The 24,254-nt window shown below is 44.8% G+C and overlaps 1 protein-coding gene across 1 annotated transcript in view; it reads right to left on the minus strand.

The window, feature by feature from the left end:
• FANCE (FA complementation group E) overlaps positions 1 to 24,254 on the minus strand; it is a 226,620-nt gene that overhangs the window by 30,615 nt on the left and 171,751 nt on the right. Inside the window, exon 9 of the mRNA XM_073670648.1 lies at positions 3,782 to 3,907. Within this exon, the coding sequence (XP_073526749.1) occupies positions 3,782 to 3,907 (126 nt within the window). The remainder of the gene's footprint in view (positions 1 to 3,781; positions 3,908 to 24,254) is intronic.

Below are 24,254 nucleotides of genomic sequence, written 5' to 3' on the forward strand. Positions count from 1 at the left end.
GTGATGGTAGGTATGGTTTAATTTAGAACAATAAAGAATTGTGTGTTTATTTCAATTAAAGGACTTTATTCTGGGTGTTTGTGTTTTTTTTTTAACTTTGACTATGGGGTTAGTAATGGGGGTGTCTTATAGACGCCTCTCCATTACTAACCTGGGCTTGATGTCAGCTGGCATTATAAGCTGACATCAACCCCAGCCCTATTACCCCACTGCCACCGCTACAGGGCAGTGGGAAGAGCGAGGCTAAGTGCCAGAATTGGCGCATCCTATGGATGCGCCATTTCTGGGGCGGCTGACGGCTGGTATTTCTAGCCTGGGAGGGGGCCAATATTCATGGCACCCTTCCTGGGCTATTAATATCAGCCCCCAGCTGTCTGCCTAGCCTTTGCAAGCTATTAAAAAAGGTGGGACCCCACATCATTTTTTTTTTGGGTCCCCCATTTTAATAGCTAGTAAAGGCTAGGTATTCAGCTGGGGGCTGATATTAGTAGCCTGGGGAGCTCCGTGGGTATTACCCCCTTCCCAGGCTTCAAACATCTGCCCCAGCCGTCTGCTTAACCTCTGCTAGAGCCTAAAATTACGGGGAACCCCACGCCAATTTTTTTTTTAATAAATCCTTTATTTTAACACTAAATGACAAGTAAGGAATCAACACTGTCACTGTACTTCATATATATGTGACTGACATGTTTCTATGTATCTAATCTATGTGTGATGCTCTATTCTTTCTGTTCTAAATTGTCGGGTACCGATGTAAGCTGCTGATGAATTGCCGGCCGGCTTTTTTAAAGAGACAGGTGCATGAAAAGACTTGTATTATTTTTTTAATAAATCCTTTATTTTAACACTAAATGACAAGTACAGTAATCAACACTATCACTGCACTTATTATATATGTGACTGACATGTTTCTATCTATCTAATCTGTGTGTGATGCTCTATTCTTTCTGTTCTAAATTGTCGGGTACCGGTGTATGCCGCTGATGAACTGCCAGCTTTTCATGTTTCACTGTGAGCACTGTTCCCATCGATTTGGGCAATCACTGCAATGCCACAACCACCATGGCTGTGGCATTACAGTGAGTGGCAGACAATCCCTGCATGATTGGTTCTCTAAATAGCGCTAAACATGCAGGACGGGGACCCGAGCTCCCGCCCGAGCATCTCGAAAGTACTCGGCGAGCTCCGAGCATCTCTAGTACTGAGATGCTCGGGCGAGTACCGAGCAGTGGCGAGCATGCTCGCTCATCACTACTAAGTACCCAATGTTATTTATATAGACTATTGCTTTTACTTATTTATTTACAGCAGGGTATTTATTTATTTATATTGTTTATCTAGAAGGATCCTGAAGTAAAATATGATCCACGATAGAAATAAGGGAAAAAATGGGTTTTAATCACTTCCAATCAGCAGTTCTCCCCTTGCTTCAGCAGAGGTGGGGAGAGGGGTCTGGTCTCATCTACCGAATATCATTGTCAGGTCAAGGAGAGCAAAATATATTGCTGTTCTGTCCGATTTTTCCTGCAGCATCTCCTAGAAGCTTGATAGAATTGTAAGACCTGTCTTTATTCATCCTTTTTATTCTATACAGTCATTGCTTGTACGTCTTTTTATTATTCCATCTTTTGTAACTTTTTTTAAGCATTATACTCCTTTTGTACATTAAATCTAAACATTTAATAAGTTTGTTCATTGATGCTCTAAACTTACCCACAAACCATGAAGAGGGCAAGAATAGCTTGATTGTGTTACCATGTGCATGCAAGAGTGCAAACAGAGTACCTATTAGGTGTTCAGGAAAGCTGGGTGGTGTGTGTGACCCAGTGCATGCATTCGGAAGGCCTACCAGAATGGCGAGTGGTGGCAGCGAAAAGTGTATGTAGTGGATGTGTAAACTGGTTGTGGGGTATTGCAATAGGTGAGTGGATAAGTGAGTGTGGGGAGCGGAGTCTCCCTTTACAGTAGCATTTGAGCCATGCGAGAGAGTCGTGGTCATAACACAGTATTATACTTGAAAAGCATAAAAGCAGCAGGAAATAAGGATGTGTGAACGAGGACAATGCACATAGGACTGCATGAAAGGGAAGGCAAGAAGAGGAGGGGTAAAGTTTCCTAGAGAGGGGAATTGTACAGACATAGGCTTCAGAAGACCAAAGGACCCCTAGACTTGGCTGGGTAACTCTGTCCACTTACAAGATTAGGCTAAGGAGAGGCTGCTGAGCGCAGCACGTCAGGGAATACCCTCTTAACACAGTGGTGAGGAGTACCAGTACAAAACAGTTTCCCACATAGCCCCCCAAACTGTCCAGCTAATAAAGGGAGGTCCTATGGCCTCAACATTGTGGGCTGTGAGACATTTAATTGACATGGTTATACCTCTCAGACTAAATGACAACCCTCATCTTACTCCAAGCTGGAAGAATTGAATGTAGCTGTGTGATACCTGACTTCCTACAGCCAAATATTTGGATGCACCATGATTGGCCACATTATCCACTTGTAGAGAGAGAGAGACCATCTACAATCATAGTCTGTCCCAAGGAAATAAAGGCTACAGTCTTCTACTACTGTGCCTTATACTAAAATGATTTGTGTATGCAGCCTGCAAGTGAATAAAGCCAATTCTAGAATACAACGATAAATACACACGTTCAGATTCTTATCCTAAGAGGCCACTGCAAATTAGAAAGAAGATTAAAGAAGCACTCCCATTAAGTTTTTGATTCATTAAATATGTGTATATACGCATGTAGTGCAGTGTATTAATATACTCAGCTACTGCCGTGCTCTTCCGGATCCAGCACCATTGGGCTCTTCTTCTAATTGACATCATCCCTCTGCAGTCTCTCCGAGCAGTGCTGTGGAGTCAGTAAGCCAAACCTCCGGCTCCTCAATTTCCCTGACTCCCGACCCCACAGCCCGGCGTCACTACTGCGCGTGTACATGAAATGTAGCACAGATTCATCTGAAGTAAAAGCCCAAATCCTTAGATCAGGAACAGAACAGACATTTATAGGACATTTCATCTTTCCCAAATTCTTATGAAAACATTTACAGCACATCTATCATTGCACCACTATACCCAATTTATTATATATTTTAGGAGTCGGTCCATTTTATACCAACTCAGACTCCACCAAAATGGACACTGACTCCACAGCCCTGTCTCTGGGTTATGCGGCGCTTTGCGTGACCCCAAAGTGGCTTTGACAATGTAAGTCTATGGAGTGTCAGAACAAGGCTCAACAGGCTTACATTGTAAAAATAGACACCTGACTCACGCATAGAGCGAGCTGGTTAGTTGTAATTGTAGTGACGACACTGAGAAGAGGAGAAGAAAGGCGCTGGACATGGGACAGAGCAGCGGTAGGTGAGTATATTAACACACTCATACAACATTACATGCATATATTTAATGAATAAAAAACTTAATGGGAGTGCTTCCTTAACAGCAAATTCAGACATCTGTGTATCAAGGTCCAAGTACAGACCAGGATGCAAGGACTAGTGAAACGTCTCCTGACCCCAACTTGACAGCCTCACATATGCCTATGAAACTCAAGTTCGAGTCAGGATACTTGCAGGAAATCCGTACATCATGGTACGTCCGCCTTAACAGACATACGTAATACTACACCATATTAAAGATACTTTGACAAGCCCACATTAAACAACCCTCAATTTATTACATTTCACCTTTATGAAGGCAACATTTTCAAATGACAATTTTTTTTGTTAGCCCTGTGACAACTATTTTTAAATGGAAAAAAACTCTTACCAAGTTCTTTTTACTTGTGAGAAGAACCAGTAAGAATTTAGAAAATGGCTTCGACTTGGAGAGGTTTTCTGCAGCATGACAAATGTGGTTAAGAAGAAGATCAAACTCGGATTGATTTAATGTCTCCTAGAAGTAAAAAAAAACAACAAAACATAACAGAGATGCTGTTTGTCTCACAAAGGTGAGCATAGTAATACCGGTCATTCATTAGTTTGGACTATGTTTAGTGTACATCTTTTCAAAAATGAGATTAGACTAGACTACAACTTCCAACCACGGGCAGAAACAGCGACATTAATGACAGTCAGATGCTTGTGTTATAGATGTACTTAAAGCAAAGAGGTCTTTTAGATTCATGCTGCCCGAATGACAGGCAGCATGAATCAATCACTGGCTGCGCGACTGGAAACAGGTATGTTTTAATTTCAGAGTAAACACACTTGTAACTCCCCTTCATGTATAATAAGCTGTGGAGGCAGAGTTATCTTCCAGGCAGCGTCCCCCCCCAGAGCCCAGAAGAGGGCATTTATATAAAGTGATAAAAGAGGATTTATCCACAACAAGGCATCTGATATGAGACATACAGGGATCTCTCCTCAGCAGTCTATTACCTGTATGTGCATATTAATAGCTTACATAAGTCAAATGTGGTGACAGATTCCCATTAATGAATTTGGCATATTTTCTTCCTATGGCCCTCATTAAGACTGTCGTATGAAACACCAGTCTTACTGAATCTTGGCCCATGTGTCCCCAGCTAGCTTCTTCCTGCCTTACATCAGAAGCCTGACAGGTCTTTCTTTATACAGACAGACCTGTAAGTCAAAGGGATTGGGACAGGGAGAATCTGGTTTACTCTGAAATATATATTTCCTGATGTGTATGAACACATTTGTACATATTAATAAAGATTTTATTTAGCACGGACTATGGTAAAAAAAAACCCAACCCTAATCAATACCCACCAAGTAAACGCTCCAGTGGTCCTCACAGACCGTTGCTTTCTTCCTTGCAGAGATGAAGTGCTATACCTCCACATGGTCAATATAGTCAATTATTGGCGTACATGCATCACCACTGTGATTGGCTGCAGCAATTACGTGGATGTACAGAACATCATGGCTGCAGCAAAGTAGATGAATACTAGCAGTTAATTTAACAGGCAAATATTATTTATCCAGTTTAACATATTCTATGCTGTCAGACAAATATTACAAAGTCTAAAAGTTTGAATTTCATAGATATTCAATACAGGCATTCCCAAGTTACAAACTAGATAAGCCCAGTAGGTTTGTTTGTAACTTGAACCTGTTTGGAAGTAGGAACAAGGCAAGAAAAAAAAAATCTCACCGCTGACCTATCCAGCCTTACCGCTCCCCACTCTCCAATCCACCTATTTCTGTTGTTAAGTGTAAGATCACTGGCCTTTTACCTGCAGACTTCTGGCTGCATTCAGGCCTTGGAGGTTACGGCGTGTCATAAGGTCGTGAACTTAACTTTGCGACCTTATGATGCATAGTAACCTTTGAGGCCTGTAAGAGGCTGGAAGTCTTGGCCTACAGTGAACACACTGGAATGTGGCGCATGACAGTGGAAAAAATAGGACCTGATGACAAGCAGCCGACAAGCTGAGTATTAGGCTTTTTTTTTTTAACCAATACTCTTCTTTCTAGCTGCCCCACTGCTCGCAGTCAGGTCCTCTTCTTTCTACCGTTGCATGACGCATCTCCAGCCTTTCACTGCAGGCCAAGACTTCTGGCCTCATCCAGGCCAGAACTTACTGGGCGTTATAAGGTGATGATGTCAGCATCGCAACCTTATAATGCGCGGTGAACTTTGAGGCCTGTACGTGGCTGTAACAAAACAAAGTAGCACACTGCAATGCTAAGTATGGGGGACCATGTGTACCAGGATGGGGATTGGGGAGCATGTATACCAGAATGGGGATGGGGGACCATGTATACCAGAATGGGGATGGGGGATTGTGTGTACCAGGATGGGGACATATACAGTGGGTACGGAAAGTATTCAGACCCCTTTACATTTTTCACTCTATTTCATTGCAGCCATCTGGTAAATTCTAAAAAGTTCATTTTTTTTCTCATTAAAGTACACTCTGCACCCCATCTTGACTGAAAAATAACAGAAATGTAGAAATTTTTGCAAATTTATTAAAAAAGAAAAAATGAAATATCACATGGTCATAAGTATTCAGACCCTTTGCTCAGTATTGAGTAGAAGCAACCTTTTGAGCCAGTACAACCATGAGTCTTCTTGGGAATGATGCAACAAGTTTTTCCACACCTGGATTTGGGGATCCTCTGCCATTCTTCCTTGCAGATTCTCTCCAGTTCTGTCAGGTTGGATGGTGAATGTTAGTGGACAGCCATTTTCAGGTCTCTCCAGAGATGCTCAATTGGGTTTAGGTCAGGTCTTTGGCTGGGCCAGTCAAGAATGGTCACAGAGTTATTCTGAAGCCACTCCTTTGTTATTTTAGCAGTGTGCTTAGGGTCATTGTCTTGTTGGAAGGTGAACCTTCGGCCAAGTCTGAGGTCCAGAGCACTCTGGAAGAGGTTTTCATCCAGGATATGTCTGTACTTGGCCGCATTCATGTTTCCTTCAATTGCAACCAGTCATCCTATCCCTGCAGCTGAAAAACACCCCCATAGCATGATGCTACCACCACCATGTTTCACTGTTGGGATTGTATTGGGCAGGTGATGAGCAGTGCCTGGTTTTCTCCACACATACCGCTTAGAATTATCACCAAAAAGTTCTATCTTCGTCTCATCAGACCAGAGAATCTGATCTGATTCCGGGAGTCCTTCATGTGTTTTGAAGCAAACTCTATGCGGGCTTTCATATGGCTTGCACTGAGGAGAGGCTTCTGTCGGGCCACTCTGCCATGAAGGCCTGACTGGTGGAGGGCTGCAGTGATAGTTGACTTTGTGGAACTTTCTCCCATCTACCTACTGCGTCTCTGGAGCTCAGCCACAATGATCTTGGGGTTCTTCTTTACCTCTCTCACCAAGGCTCATCTCATACGGTTGCTCAGTTTGGCGGGATGGCCAGGTCTAGGAAGACTTCTGGTGGTCCCAAACTTCTTTCATTTAAGGATTATGGAGGCCACTGTGCTCTTAGGAACCTTGAGTAATGCAGAAATTCTTTTGTAACCTTGGACAGATCTGTGCCTTGCCACAATTTTGTCTCTGAGCAACTTGGGCAGTTCCTTTGAGCTCATGATTCTCATTTAATCTGACATGCACTGTGAGCTGTGAGGTCTTGTATAGACAGGTGTGTGCCTTTCCAAATCAAGTCCTATCAGTTTAATTAAACACACCTGGACTCCAATGAAGGAGTAGAACCATCTCAAGGAGGATCACAAGGAAATGGACAGCATGTGACTTAAATATGAGTGTCTGAGCAAAGGGTCTGAATACTTATGACCATGTGATATTTCAGTTTTTCTTTTTTAATAAATTTGCAAAAATTTCTAATTTGTTTTTTTTCAGTCAAGATGGGGTGCAGAGTGTACTTTAATGAGAAAAAAAATTAACTTTTTAGAATTGACCAAATGGCTGCAATGAAACAAAGAGTGAAAAATTTAAAGGGGTCTGAATACTTTCCGTACCCACTGTATAGCAGGATGGGGATCATATATAGCAGGATGGGGATCATATATATCAGGATGGGGGGGCATATATATCAGGATGGGGACATATATATATACCAGGATGAGGGATATATGTACAGAATTGGGGGACATTACCACTGTAACAGTGTCAGCAGCACATCTCTCCCCCCCCCCATAACAGTATGTCATGACCACATTTTTTGCTTAAATTTTTTTCTATTTTCCACCTCTAAAACCTAGGTGCGTCTTATGGTTCGGCGCGTCTTATAGTCCGAAAAATATGGCAGCTGCCGGAATCACCTTTCTTCCACCAGTAATGAGTGTTCCCTCGTCCTTAGTATCGTCTTCGGAAGGAATAAGACATGTACCAGTCCATTGTACTGACCACATATGCATTTATAATGAGATCTCCTCTGAGACATCTTAATTCTAAGCTAAACAAGACTGACTTTTACAACCTCTCATCATATGAGAGGCCTTCCATCCCTTGTAATAATCTAGTTGCCCGCCTATGAACTGAATCTAACAACTGAGCATCCGTTTTAAAAAGTGGAGCCCAAAACTGGATCCCATATGCTAGTGGCCTCACCAGTGATTTATAAAGGGGTAACAATAAGTTGGGATCACAGGATTTTCTCTCTCTTTTTATACACCCTAAAATTGTATCTGCTTTTGCTGCAGCTGCCTGACATGGAGTACTGCTGCTCAGCTTACTTGTAACCAGAATACCCAAGTTCTTCTCCTATTCTGTAGTCCCGAGTATACTCCCATTTAATGTGTATGCAGCAATAGGATTACTCCATCCTAGGTGCATTACTCTTTATTTATCTACAATAAATCTCATCTGCCAAGTGTTTGCCCATTCAGACATCTTATCCAGGTTGTTTTGTAATACTGTACTGTCAAGGTCAGTTTTTAATATCCTAGATAGTTTGGTGTCATCAGCAAAAACTGACACTTTACTCTCAATCCCATCCACTAGGTCATTAATAAAGAGGTTAAAAAGAATCGGTCCTAGCACAGATCCTTGCTGTACCCCACTGCTGACTATGTCCCATTTAGAGAACGTACCATTTAGAAACTGCATAAGGGGCGCACGCGTGTGGGGTTGATGCACGCGTCTTCTTCCGCAAAGTACAATACCTCTGCTTGCTGTCTGTCATGTGCTGCTACTCCCCCCCCCCTTGCATTAATCTAATGGTACAATATCTCGACTTGAAATATCTGCTTTATCTATTACATTCCATTCAATACTCACTGGTATGTCTGTCCTTTCCCCACTGTAGACTTTATCAGATATCTAAAGATGCTAAACCGCATATGCCCACACAACCCTAGCTCTGTCTTTGATCATACAGCCATCTCCTGGTGATCTGAGCAGCTGCTAATTTATCCACAAGCAGCTCCCACAATGCCCCTCACCTCATGGTTTAGTGTGCCCTATATATTTAGAAGCTCCTTAAGGGGTGCATGCTTGCGGGGTAGCAGCACGCGTCTTCTTCCGCAAAGTGTGTCTGCGTCGCCAAGTGTGTAGGGCAGTTACTTCAGAGGCAGTTAGTCAGGTAACTCAAACTGACTGCTTACTCTCTTTTAACCATGTTTTGTTTGTTTTCACTCTCACCCCCATAATCCTTCACTTTCTACTAACCCCCTAATCCCTACACCTAGTAATGAACTCTTCATCTCTCCTTCCATCCCTCCCATCCACCTCACCTCCTCCTCAGATCTATTCCGAAACATTCAATCTTGTGTCTATAAGCACAGACCGCCACCTCATGCTCTCTCCTGCTCCCATCTGCTAACACTTTCTCTGCTCCTCCTCACTGCTGGCGATATCTCTCTAAATCCTGTTCCTCCTCACCACATCCCCACAGTCACTTCCACCTCCTATCCACGATCTGTCACAAACTCTCGCACCTTATTAACATTCACCCAGCCCCCACTTTCCCAGTCGCACTAACAGGAGCTCTATGGAACGCTAGCTCCATCTGTAACAAACTTTCCTACATTCATGAAATTTTCATTACTAACAAACTTTCCTTCCTCGCCATCACCGAAAGCTGGCTCACTCCTTCTGACATAGGTTCTCCAGCTGCAATCACATATGGTGAATTCCATCAGACAAAGCGTTTGCCTTAAGTCCCCACAGCCCCTCCTCATATCTACCCAACCTTCCTCCTCCAAAACCAGCTTCTCCACCATTACAGAAGATCAAGTTTACTCTTTACTCTCCAAATCACACCTCACCACCTGTGAACTCGACCCAATCCCATCCCACCTAATCCCGACCCTTTCCACAGTCTTCATCCCAACCCTAACCCATCTCTTCAACCTGTCACTAACAACTGGCGTCTTCCCCTCATGTTTCAAAAATACCTCAATCACACCCATCCTCAAAAAGCCCTCCCTTGACCCATCCTCTCTGTCTAGCTATCGCCCCATATCACTCCTCCCCTATGCCTCAAAACTACTGGAACAACACGTCCACCTTGAACTGTCCTCCCACCTCTCCTCCTGCTCCCTCTTTGACCACTTACGCTTCTGACCACACCATTCTACTGAAACTGTCCTGACTAAAGTCACCACTGACATACTAACTGCCAAATCCAAGAGTCACTACTCTGTCCTCCTCCTGGACCTGTCATCTGCCTTTGACACAGTAGACCATTCCCTCTTACTATAGACTCTCTCTTCTCTTGGCATCACAAACTTGGCCCTATCTTGGATCTCTTCATACCTAACAGACAGGACATTCAATGTCTCCCACTCACACACCAACTCCTCATCTCGCCCCCTATCTGTCGGTGTCCCCCAAGATTCAGTCCTAGGGCCCCTGCTCTTCTCTATCTACACCTTTGGCCTGGGACAGCTCATAGAGTCTCACGGCTTTCAGTATCACCTCTATGCTGATGACACACAGATCTACCTCCCTCTCTGGACCCGATATCTCCTCCTTGCTAACCAGAATCCCACAATGTCTGTCCACTATTTCATCCTTCTTCTCCGCGAGATTTCTAAAGTTTAACATGGACAAAACTGAATTCATCATCTTTCCCCCACCTCACTCAACCCCCCCAACTGACCTATCCATCAAAGTTAATGACTGCCCACTCTCCCCAGTAATACAAGCTCGCTGCCTCCGTATAACCCTGTACTCTGATCTCTCCTTCAAACCACATATCCAAGCCTTTTCAACTTCCTGCAGACTCCAACTCAGAAATATCTCCCAGATCCGTACATTCCTCAGCAAAGACTCTGCAAAAACACTAGTGCATGACCTCATCATCTCCCACCTCGACTACTGCAACCTCCTACTCTATGGCCTCCCTTCTAACATTCTCGCAGCCCTCCAATCTATCCTAAACTCTGCTGCCTGACTAATCCACCTGTCGCTGCGCTATTCCACGATCTCTCCTCTCTATCAATCCCTTCACTGGCTCCCCATTGCCCAGAGACTCAAGTTCAGGACCCTAACCTTAGCATACAAAGCCAACCTGTCTCCTCCATACATCTGTGACCTAGTCTCCCGGTACTTACCTGCACGCAACCTCCGATCCTCACAAGATCTCCTTCTCTACTCCCCTCTTATCTCCTCTTCCCACAATAGCATACAAGACTTCTCCTGTGCATCCCCCCTACTCTGTAACTCTCTACCCCAACATATCAGACTCTCGCCTACCGTGGAAACCTTCAAAAGAACCTGAAGACCCAACTCTTCCGACAAGCCTACAACCTGCAGTAACCACTGCTCCACCATACCGCTGCATGACCAGCTCTACCCTCACCTACTGTATCCTCACCCATCCCTTGTAGATTGTGAGCCCTCGAGGGCAGGGTTCTCTCTCCTCCTGTACCAGTCGCTGATTATTGTAAGTGTATCAGCTATGTATACCCCTTTTCACATGTAAAGCGCCATGGCATAAATGGCGCTATAATAATAAATAATAATAATTTATGATGACTCTGCTTCCTGTTTTTTAGCCAATTCATTACCTATCTGCATATAGTTCCCCCCAGTCCCTACTTCTAGATCTTCAGTATAAGGCTGTTGTGTGGTGCAGTACCAAATACCTTTGCAAAGTCCAATTATGCAAATTGTCTCTTCAGAGAGGAAGAGGACTTGGACTCTAGTGCCACCTATTGGAAGCAGCAATCCTAAAAGTCAATATCGACCCTTTGACAATCCTTGTAATATGACTTAGGATAAAAGCAAACCAGAATCCCAATCTTTAGACTCCTAAAATGCCATTAATGTATTCTCGACCTTCAAGATTTTCAATGCTCTTCGTGTTTGTCTTATTAAACTTTGTATGGTCTTATTTATCCATAATGGTTTATTTTTATTCATAGCCATTTTATTACCAGATGGTGTAAGTTTTCTACAATATTCTAGTAGTATTTCCTTAAACATGCCCCATTTACGTTCGGTATCCCCAGTAGTACAATTCTTCAATAAAATGGTGCCAGAGTCAACGCATGCGCATCCCGCGACATCCAGTTCCATTTTGTTGAAGACACTGTGGCTGCGATTTCACACACACAGTGTCTTCAATAAAATGGCGCCAAAGTATGCACACATGCTGACTCTGGAGCCACACTGACACCGCCCATACCAGCTTAAGACAGAAGGACGCGTCCAGCAATATATACAAGATGATAATACAGGGGTGTACTCACTTATACTGAGCACTGTATATATAATGTACTGATAATACAGGGGTGTACTCACTTATGCTGAGCACTGTATATATAATGTACTGATAATACAGGGGTGTACTCACTTATGCTGAGCCCTGTATATATAATGTACTGATAATACAGGGGTGTACTCACTTATGCTGAGCGCTGTATATATAATGTACTGATAATACAGGGGTGTACTCACTTATGCTGAGCACTGTATATATAATGTACTGATAATACAGGGGTGTACTCACTTATACTGAGCACTGTATATATAATGTACTGATAATACAGGGGTGTACTCACTTATGCTGAGCCCTGTATATATAATGTACTGATAATACAGTGGTGTACTCACTTATGCTGAGCACTGTATATATAATGTACTGATAATACAGGGGTGTACTCACTTATACTGAGCACTGTATATATAATGTACTGATAATACAGGGGTGTACTCACTTATGCTGAGCCCTGTATATATAATGTACTGATAATACAGTGGTGTACTCACTTATACTGAGCACTGTATATATAATGTACTGATAATACAGGGGTGTACTCACTTATGCTGAGCCCTGTATATATAATGTACTGATAATACAGTGGTGTACTCACTTATGCTGAGCCCTGTATATATAATGTACTGATAATACAGTGGTGTACTCACTTATGCTGAACCTTGTATATATAATGTACTGATAATACAGGGGTGTACTCACTTATGCTGAGCCATGTATATATAATGTACTGATAATACAGGAGTGTACTCACTTATGCTGAGCCCTGTATATATAATGTACTGATAATACAGGGGTGTACTCACTTATGCTGAGCACTGTATATATAATGTAGTGATAATACAGGGGTGTACTCACTTATGCTGAGCCCTGTATATATAATGTACTGATAATACAGGGGTATACTCACTTATGCTGAGCCCTGTATATATAATGTACTGATAATACAGGGGTATACTCACTTATGCTGAGCCCTGTATATATAATGTACTGATAATACAGGGATATACTCACTTATGCTGAGCCCCGTGTATATAATGTACTGATAATACAGGGGTGTACTCACTTATGCTGAGCCCTGTATATATAATGTACTGATAATACAGGGGTATACTCACTTATGCTGAGCCCCGTATATATAATGTACTGATAATACAGGGGTATACTCACTTATGCTGAGCCCCGTATATATAATGTACTGATAATACACGGGGTGTACTCACTTATGCTGAGCCCTGTATATATAATGTACTGATAATACAGGGGTGTACTCACTTATGCTGAGCGCTGTATATATAATGTACTGATAATACAGGGGTGTAGTCACTTATGCTGAGCACTGTATATATAATGTACTGATAATACAGGGGTGTACTCACTTATACTGAGCCCTGTATATATAATGTACTGATAATACAGGGGTGTACTCACTTATGCTGAGCACTGTATATATAATGTACTGATAATACAGGGGGTGTACTCACTTATGATGAGCCCCGTATATATAATGTACTGATAATACAGGGGGTGTACTCACTTATACTGAGCGCTGTATATAAAATGTACTGATAATACAGGGGTGTACTCACTTATGCTGAGCACTGTATATATAATGTACTGATAATACAGCGGTGTACTCACTTATGCTGAGCACTATATATATATATATATATATATAATGTACTGCTAATACGGGGGTGTACTCATTTATGCTGAGCACTGTATATATAATGTACTGATAATACAGGGGGTGTACTCACTTATACTGAGCGCTGTATATAAAATGTACTGATAATACAGGGGTGTACTCACTTATGCTGAGCACTGTATATATAACGTACTGACAATACAGGGGTGTTCTCACTTATGCTGAGCACTGAATATATTATGTGCTGATAATACAGGGGTGTACTCACTTATGCTGAGCCCTGTATATATAATGTACTGATAATACAGGGGTGTACTCACTTATGCTGAGCGCTGTATATATAATGTACTGATAATACAGGGGTGTACTCACTTATGCTGAGCACTGTATATATAATGTACTGATAATACAGGGGTGTACTCACTTATACTGAGCACTGTATATATAATGTACTGATAATACAGGGGTGTACTCACTTATGCTGAGCCCTGTATATATAATGTACTGATAATACAGTGGTGTACTCACTTATGCTGAGCACTGTATATATAATGTACTGATAATACAGGGGTGTACTCACTTATACTGAGCACTGTATATATAATGTACTGATAATACAGGGGTGTACTCACTTATGCTGAGCCCTGTATATATAATGTACTGATAATACAGTGGTGTACTCACTTATACTGAGCACTGTATATATAATGTACTGATAATACAGGGGTGTACTCACTTATGCTGAGCCCTGTATATATAATGTACTGATAATACAGTGGTGTACTCACTTATGCTGAGCCCTGTATATATAATGTACTGATAATACAGTGGTGTACTCACTTATGCTGAACCTTGTATATATAATGTACTGATAATACAGGGGTGTACTCACTTATGCTGAGCCATGTATATATAATGTACTGATAATACAGGAGTGTACTCACTTATGCTGAGCCCTGTATATATAATGTACTGATAATACAGGGGTGTACTCACTTATGCTGAGCACTGTATATATAATGTAGTGATAATACAGGGGTGTACTCACTTATGCTGAGCCCTGTATATATAATGTACTGATAATACAGGGGTATACTCACTTATGCTGAGCCCTGTATATATAATGTACTGATAATACAGGGGTATACTCACTTATGCTGAGCCCCGTGTATATAATGTACTGATAATACAGGGATATACTCACTTATGCTGAGCCCCGTGTATATAATGTACTGATAATACAGGGGTGTACTCACTTATGCTGAGCACTGAATATATTATGTGCTGATAATACAGGGGTGTACTCACTTATGCTGAGCCCTGTATATATAATGTACTGATAATACAGGGGTGTACTCACTTATGCTGAGCCCAGTATATATAATGTGCTGATAATACAGGGGTGCACTCACTTATGCTGAACACTGTATATATTATGTACTGATAATACAGGGGGTGTACTCACTTATGCTGAGCACTGTATATATAATGTACTGATAATACAGGGGTGTACTCACTTATGCTGAGCACTGTATATATAATGTACTGATAATACAGGGGTGTACTCACTTATGCTGAGCACTGTATATATAATGTACTGATAATACAGGGGGTATACTCACTTATGCTGAGCACTGTATATATAATGTACTGATAATACAGGGGAGTACTCACTTATGCTGAGCACTGTATATATAATGTACTGATAATACAGGAGTGTACTCACTTATGCTGAGCCCTGTATATATAATGTACTGACAATACAGGGGTGTTCTCACTTATGCTGAGCACTGAATATATTATGTGCTGATAATACAGGGGGTGTACTCACTTATGCTGAGCCCTGTATATATAATGTACTGACAATACAGGGGTGTACTCACTTATGCTGAGCCCAGTATATATAATGTACTGATAATACAGGGGTGTACTCACTTATACTGAGCACTGTATATATAATGTACTGATAATACAGTCGTGTACTCACTTATGCTGAGCCCTGTATATATAATGTACTGATAATACAGGGGTGTACTCACTTATGCTGAGCCCAGTACATATAATGTGCTGATAATACAGGGGTGCACTCACTTATGCTGAACACTGTATATATTATGTACTGATAATACAGGGGTGTACTCACTTATGCTGAGCCCAGTATATATAATGTACTGATAATACAGGGGTGTACTCACTTATGCTGAGCTCTGTATATATAATGTACTGATAATACAGGGGTGTACTCACATATGCTGAGCCCAGTATATATAATGTACTGATAATACAGGGGTGTACTCACTTATGCTGAGCTCTGTATATATAATGTACTGATAATACAGGGGGTGTACTCACTTATGCTGAGCACTGTATATATAATGTACTGATAATACAGGGATGTACTCACTTATACTGAGCGCTGTATATATAATGTACTGATAATACAGGGGAGTACTCACTTATGCTGAGCACTGTATATATAATGTACTGATAATACAGGGGTGTACTCACTTATACTGAGCACTGTGTATATAATGTACTGATAATACAGGGGGTGTACTCACTTACGCTGAGCACTGTATATATAATGTACTAATAATACAGGGGGTGTACTTGTGGCACCCCGAGGACTCGGCTGCTACAGGAGTATTGCACCTCGAACCAGAGGTGTGGTATTCCACTCCCGGGTAAGGATGGAGTGTGGACCGGGGCTCAGTAGGCTGCATGCACCACACTCACCCCATTTCCGGGGGACAGATCAACGGTACTCCCACCAGATAGATGTGCAGGTACGACAGCGTCTGTCCCTGGCTGGAGTGGGGAGGGGGGAGGAATATCCCAGTGGTGTAGGAGTAGACAGGGGAGGGACTCTGGGCATAGGTAGGAGCCCATTGGGTGCTGGTCACCTGGGCTCGGGTGTCAGAAGGGAGTATAAAAGGTGGGCACCATCTTAGATCAGGGTCCAGTCCGGTTCAGTTCAGAGAGGAGCTCAGCCAGAGAGGGCTGACAGGGAGCTGTGGCTCAGTCTGGGCCCAGCTCCAGAGGCAAGCCTGAAGTGGAGGCCTGAGACAGCAGAAAGAGAAAGGAGGCAAGAAACACCAGGAAAGGCCCAGAGACGCAAGAGAGGAGGGAACCCTAAGATCCCACGGAATAACGGGTGAAGGGTTGGCAGTACAGGGTACCGGATCCCAAACTGGTGGAGGCCAATTATCCTTAGCCAGGAACCGGAGGTCGTGGTCAAGTCTTGGCGTGACCCCTCACCATATCCACCAGGAAGGCATACCGGATAGGGTCAGGGAAACCGGGAAAGGTTTCGCCACCAGAAGGCCCGAGGGAGCTGGACAAAGGTGGGTCCCTGGTGGGGACGGCCAGAGAAAGGAAAGAGAGGGAAGCCCTGAACCACACTCCGGAATTGCCTGGGAGTTGACCGAGTCCCTCCCCTGGTGAACGCAGCACGGCTCGGGTGGTCACTCTTGGCCGAAGTGATCTGAACACCAACAGTGAGTAAAGCTTTGGAAACTGCATTTCAAGCCTCTGTGTTTCATCGCCGCACCTGCACCATCAGTACTGGGACACCCACACCATCACTCCCATCATCATCTCCACAATAGCTGCCCTGAGGCGATACTCCTCCCGTGGGGAGTCATCCCACTCTCAGCTGCACAAATAACATCAGCCTCAGCGGTCTGCAGTGCAGCGGCGGTCCCCACTGACCGCAATCCACGGGTGGCGTAGTCGAACTCTATAACATCTTATTCTAAGTTCTGCCACTTGGTTTGACACCCTGGGCACGGACCGGGTCACCGCCACGAGGACTACTACCCCTATCAGATCCGGCTCCGGGTATTCCCTGCATGCGCAACGCTGCCCTACATGGCCCAGGGTGTGCGTCAACGTTGGCGTAGTCGGCAGGATCCCGTGCCCGCAACCACCGGGTACTGCGTGCCTGAAGAAAAGTTCACATGTACCGTAAGAAGAAGCCTCCCGCCAATTCCAGAGGATTCCCGCCATCGGGCGCCAGGTCGGGTCGTTTCCCGCCGTTTACCCGCCATCTGCAGCCTTTGCCCGCCATCCGCGGAGTTTCCCGCCATCAGGAGACGATTCCCGCCATCTGAGACGGTTTCCCGCCCTGGCAGAGCGGACGCCATTATGGGCGTGCCAGAGGGTGGCAAGAGACCACCTCCCATCGTGGGCATGGTCCCAGAGTGGCGCCAAGGGAGGAGACCGCCCCCATAAGCCGAGACTACAACAATGGAGATGTCCATCAGAGTGGGGGGTCTGCCCCTGAAACTGACTGTCACTAAGTTGCCCCGGGACCACTCCCAATGGGGGCGGATAGGGAACAAAACTGAGGGGCTGGGTGCGGCCTGGGGGAGTCTGGACAGACAGCACCCGGGAATGGAGGAAGCGTCCAGCAGTGCCAACACCGTGGTCCGGAGCCTGCTGCAGGCCGCACCGCCAGCCAGCCTAGTGGAGATCCTGGCACAGCTCCCCAGAGATCCGGAGCGTGCGCAGGCTGCGCTGGAGGACTTGGACCGGAGAATGGTCCGGGCACAGCAGGATGCGCTGGCCGAGTGGAGAAGGGAGATGGCCCGGCAGGCTGGGATCCGCCAGCAGGAGGCGCCACCTGCAACAAGGAGCATGTCCGCCTCTGAGGATGGTACAGGAAGGACGAAGGCCGGAGACGACGCCGCGGAGGGAGCTGCAAGGATGGAAGCAGGTAATGGGGACGTCATTACCTCGAGCCCAGTAGCCGTAAGCCTGCCCCAGCTCCCCGTCGCAGAGCCCGAAGTCCTACCCACCGCGCCCGTTGCCGCACCGCCACTGCTCCCAACTAGGCCTCAAGCGGCAGGAGCCGCGGTCAAGCCCTCTTCCGCGCCATGCCCCTTGACCCTGAGCGCGGCGAAACAGGAAGTGCCACCGGCCTGGTCGCAAGGCCTGTTGGACCAGGGCGCCGCTGCCCCTCCAGCGCCCTCTGCCTCAATGGTGCCATCCCTAGTACAGAACAGAATTCCCCCGGCCTGGTCGCAAGGACGAGTACCCCCGGGCGCTGCCGCCCCTACGGCGCCCTCTACCCCCACAGTGCCACCCCTGGGCGCAGATCTTTACGCACAACATACCAGCCCGGACGGGCTGCCCTTCGTGTGGCCACCGGAGTACGTCAACCCCCGACTCCGGAAGGAACACCCCCTGTGTGAGCCTCTGATCCCGGCTCCGGCGCCCGCCAAGATTGCTCCGATCCCGTTAGAGGAGACCAATTTGAATGGGATCCGACCGGTGAGAACCTCATGGGGTTCACCCAGGAGACCCGGGCGGACGCAGCCCGGCGTGAGGAGTGCTGCCGTCAACAGCTGGAGGTCTTTGGAAGAGAACGGCGAGAGAGGCGGATCCGCGAGGAACAGCTGCAGGCCCGAAGCGCGGAACAGAAGCGCAGGGCCCGACAAGACCCCCGAACAGCCCACGGTCCCCGCACCGACGGGACCGTAATAAAGTTCCAGCTAGAGCATGGCTGGGGCTTTATCCGGGACCACCGAACTCCCGGCGACGTCTTTGTTACCCGCAGGGATGTCGAGAGCCACCTACCTGAAGGACACCGCGGACGTGATCTCTACCCGGGTGATGTGGTCACCTTCACCCGGCAAAAGTGTGCCAAAGGACCGTACGCCCTTCACGTACACCGGCTAACTGAGGAGGAGTTGCAGTATGAGGAAAGCCAAGAGGACCCGGACGGGTCTGAAGACTACCCTCAGGAGGGAGCACGGAAAGGACATAGCTACTGAAGGGAAGTAGCGTGAACAAAGGATTGTATATAGTTACCCGTCGGGGTACAAGAACTGTCGTGAAATTGTTGATTGTGTGAACTGTTACCTGTGTGCCCCTAATCCCTAACCAGGCTGAGGACTGTGAGCAGCCATTCCCCTATTCCCACTGGCCGAGGACTGAGAGCGGCCATCCTGTAAATAGTTGCGCTTCCTTAAGCGCCCCTTACTGGTTTTATAAGAACTGTTTTTCTACCTCGGAATTAGTGACTGTTGCACTTTACCTGGTCACAAGTTGCGCCGTGGCCAGAGATCAAGAATGTGTTTGTGAAGAACGTTTTATATGAGAATGTTTTACTTGAAAAAGTTTTATATTGAAAGTTTAAATGCTGCTAGAATAATAATGTAAAAGTTACCTGTGATGTTCTATAATGTGTTATATGCTAAAAGAGTTCCGGTAGTTTTGACCAGTAACGTTAAAGAGAAAAGGACCTCCCATCAAGGGATGATTGAAAAGTTGATATATCTTATATGTGAGTGCACTTTAAAATTTTTGTGTGTTTACTATTGTCTTTGCTCTTTTCCAGCCCGAGGACGTGCTGTGATTTACCAGGGGGGAATGTGGCACCCCGAGGACTCGGCTGCTACAGGAGTATTGCACCTCGAACCAGAGGTGTGGTATTCCACTCTCGGGTAAGGATGGAGTGTGGACCGGGGCTCAGTAGGCTGCATGCACCACACTCACCCCATTTCCGGGGGACAGATCAACGGTACTCCCACCAGATAGATGTGCAGGTACGACAGCGTCTGTCCTTGGCTGGAGTGGGGAGGAATATCCCAGTGGTGTAGGAGTAGACAGGGGAGGGACTCTGGGCATAGGTAGGAGCCCATTGGGTGCTGGTCACCTGGGCTCGGGTGTCAGAAGGGAGTATAAAAGGTGGGCACCATCTTAGATCAGGGTCCAGTCCGGTTCAGTTCAGAGAGGAGCTCAGCCAGAGAGGGCTGACAGGGAGCTGTGGCTCAGTCTGGGCCCAGCTCCAGAGGCAAGCCTGAAGTGGAGGCCTGAGACAGCAGAAAGAGAAAGGAGGCAAGAAACACCAGGAAAGGCCCAGAGACGCAAGAGAGGAGGGAACCCTAAGATCCCACGGAATAACGGGTGAAGGGTTGGCAGAACAGGGTACCGGATCCCAAACTGGTGGAGGCCAATTATCCTTAGCCAGGAACCGGAGGTCGTGGTCAAGTCTTGGCGCGACCCCTCACCATATCCACCAGGAAGGCATACCGGATAGGGTCAGGGAAACCGGGAAAGGTTTCGCCACCAGAAGGCCCGAGGGAGCTGGACAAAGGTGGGTCCCTGGTGGGGACGGCCAGAGAAAGGAAAGAGAGGGAAGCCCTGAACCACACTCCGGAATTGCCTGGGAGTTGACCGAGTCCCTCCCCTGGTGAACGCAGCACGGCTCGGGTGGTCACTCTTGGCCGAAGTGATCTGAACACCAACAGTGAGTAAAGCTTTGGAAACTGCATTTCAAGCCTCTGTGTTTCATCGCCGCACCTGCACCATCAGTACTGGGACACCCACACCATCACTCCCATCATCATCTCCACAATAGCTGCCCTGAGGCGATACTCCTCCCGTGGGGAGTCATCCCACTCAGCTGCACAAATAACATCAGCCTCAGCGGTCTGCAGTGCAGCGGCGGTCCCCACTGACCGCAATCCACGGGTGGCATAGTCGAACTCTATAACATCTTATTCTAAGTTCTGCCACTTGGTTTGACACCCTGGGCACGGACCGGGTCACCGCCACGAGGACTACTACCCCTATCAGATCCGGCTCCGGGTATTCCCCGCATACGCAACGCTGCCCTACATGGCCCAGGGGGTGCGTCATACTCACTTATACTGAGCCCTGTATATATAATGTACTGATAATACAGGGGTATACTCACATATGCTGAGCCCTGTATATAAAATGTACTGATAATACAGGGGTATACTCACTTATGCTGAGCCCTGTATATATAATGTACTGATAATACAGGGGGTGTACTCACTTATGCTGAGCCCTGTATATATAATGTACTGATAATACAGGGGTATACTCACATATGCTGAGCCCTGTATATATAATGTACTGATAATACAGGGGTATACTCACATATGCTGAGCCCTGTATATATAATGTACTGATAATACAGGGGTATACTCACTTATGCTGAGCCCTGTATATATAATGTACTGATAATACAGGGGGTGTACTCACTTATACTGAGCCCTGTATATATAATGTACTGATAATACAGGGGGTGTACTCACTTATGCTGAGCCCTGTATATATAATGTACTGATAATACAGGGGTATACTCACATATGCTGAGCCCTGTATATATAATGTACTGATAATACAGGGGTATACTCACTTATGCTGAGCCCTGTATATATAATGTACTGATAATACAGGGGTATACTCACTTATGCTGAGCCCTGTATATATAATGTACTGATAATACAGGGGTATACTCACATATGCTGAGCCCTGTATATATAATGTACTGATAATACAGGGGTATACTCACTTATGCTGAGCCCTGTATATATAATGTACTGATAATACAGGGGTGCACTCACTTATGCTGAGCCCTGTATATATAATGTACTGATAATACAGTGGTGTACTCTCTTATGCTGAGCACTGTATATATAATGTATTGATAATACAGGGGTGTACTCACTTATGCTGAGCCCTGTATATATAATGTACTGATAATACAGGGGTGTACTCACTTATGCTGAGCCCAGTATATATAATGTACTGATAATACAGGGGTGTACTCACTTATCCTGAGTACTGTGTATATAATGTACTGATAATACAGGGGTGTACTCACTTATGCTGATCACTGTATATATAATGTGCTGATAATACAGGGGTGCACTCACTTATGCTGAGCCCTGTATATATAATGTACTGATAATACAGGGGTGTACTCACTTATGCTGAGCGCTGTATATATAATGTACTGATAATACAGGGGGTGTACTCACTTATGCTGAGCGCTGTATATATAATGTACTGATAATACAGGGGTGTACTCACTTATGCTGAGCGCTGTATATATAATGTACTGATAATACAGGGGGTGTACTCACTTATGCTGAGCACTGTATATATAATGTACTGATAATACAGGGGGTATACTCACTTATGCTGAGCGCTGTATATATAATGTACTGATAATACAGGAGGGTGTACTCACTTATGCTAAGCCCTGTATATATAATGTACTGATAATACAGGGGGGTACTCACTTATGCTGAGCACTGTATATATAATGTACTGATAATACAGGGGTGTACTCACTTATGCTGAGCACTGTATATATAATGTACTGATAACACAGGGGGTGTACTCACTTATGCTGAGCGCTGTATATATAATGTACTGATAATACAGGGGGTGTACTCACTTATGCTGAGCGCTGTATATATAATGTACTGATAATACAGGGGTGTACTCACTTATGCTGAGCGCTGTATATATAATGTACTGATAATACAGGGGTGTACTCACTTATGCTGAGCGCTGTATATATAATGTACTGATAATACAGGGGTGTACTCACTTATGCTGAGCCCCGTATATATAATGTACTGATAATACAGGGGGTGTACTCACTTATGCTGAGCACTGTATATATAATGTACTGATAATACAGGGGGTATACTCACTTATGCTGAGCGCTGTATATATAATGTACTGATAATACAGGGGGTGTACTCACTTATGCTGAGCACTGTATATATAATGTACTGATAATACAGGGGGTATACTCACTTATGCTGAGCGCTGTATATATAATGTACTGATAATACAGGAGGGTGTACTCACTTATGCTAAGCCCTGTATATATAATGTACTGATAATACAGGGGGGTACTCACTTATGCTGAGCACTGTATATATAATGTACTGATAATACAGGGGTGTACTCACTTATGCTGAGCACTATATATATTATGTACTGATAATACAGGAGTGTACTCACTTATGCTGAGCCCTGTATATATAATGTACTGATAATACAGGAGGTGTACTCACTTATGCTGAGCCCTGTATATATAATGTACTGATAATACAGGGAGTGTACTCACTTATGCTGAGCACTGTATATATAATGTACTGATAATACAGGGGTGTACTCACTTATGCTGAGCCCAGTATATATAATGTACTGATAATACAGGGGGTGTACTCACTTATGCTGAGCACTGTATATATAATGTACTGATAATACAGGGGGTGTACTCACTTATGCTGAGCACTGTATATATAATGTACTGATAATACAGGGGTGTACTCACTTATGCTGAGCCCAGTATATATAATGTACTGATAATACAGGGGGTGTACTCACTTATGCTGAGCACTGTATATATAATGTACTGATAATACCGGGGGTGTACTCACTTATGCTGAGCCCAGTATATATAATGTACTGATAATACAGGGGGTGTACTCACTTATGCTGAGCACTGTATATATAATGTACTGATAATACAGGGGGTGTACTCACTTATACTGAGCACTGTATATATAATGTACTGATAATACAGGGGTTTACTCACTTATGCTGAGCACTGTATATATAATGTACTGATAATACAGGGGTTTACTCACTTATGCTGAGCCCTGTATATATAATGTACTGATAATACAGTGGTGTAGTCACTTA

This window comes from Phyllobates terribilis, unplaced genomic scaffold (genome assembly GCF_046119375.1).
Source record: "Phyllobates terribilis strain yellow unplaced genomic scaffold, ASM4611937v1 Scaffold_2__4_contigs__length_985480577, whole genome shotgun sequence".
Lineage (NCBI taxonomy): Eukaryota > Metazoa > Chordata > Amphibia > Anura > Dendrobatidae > Phyllobates > Phyllobates terribilis.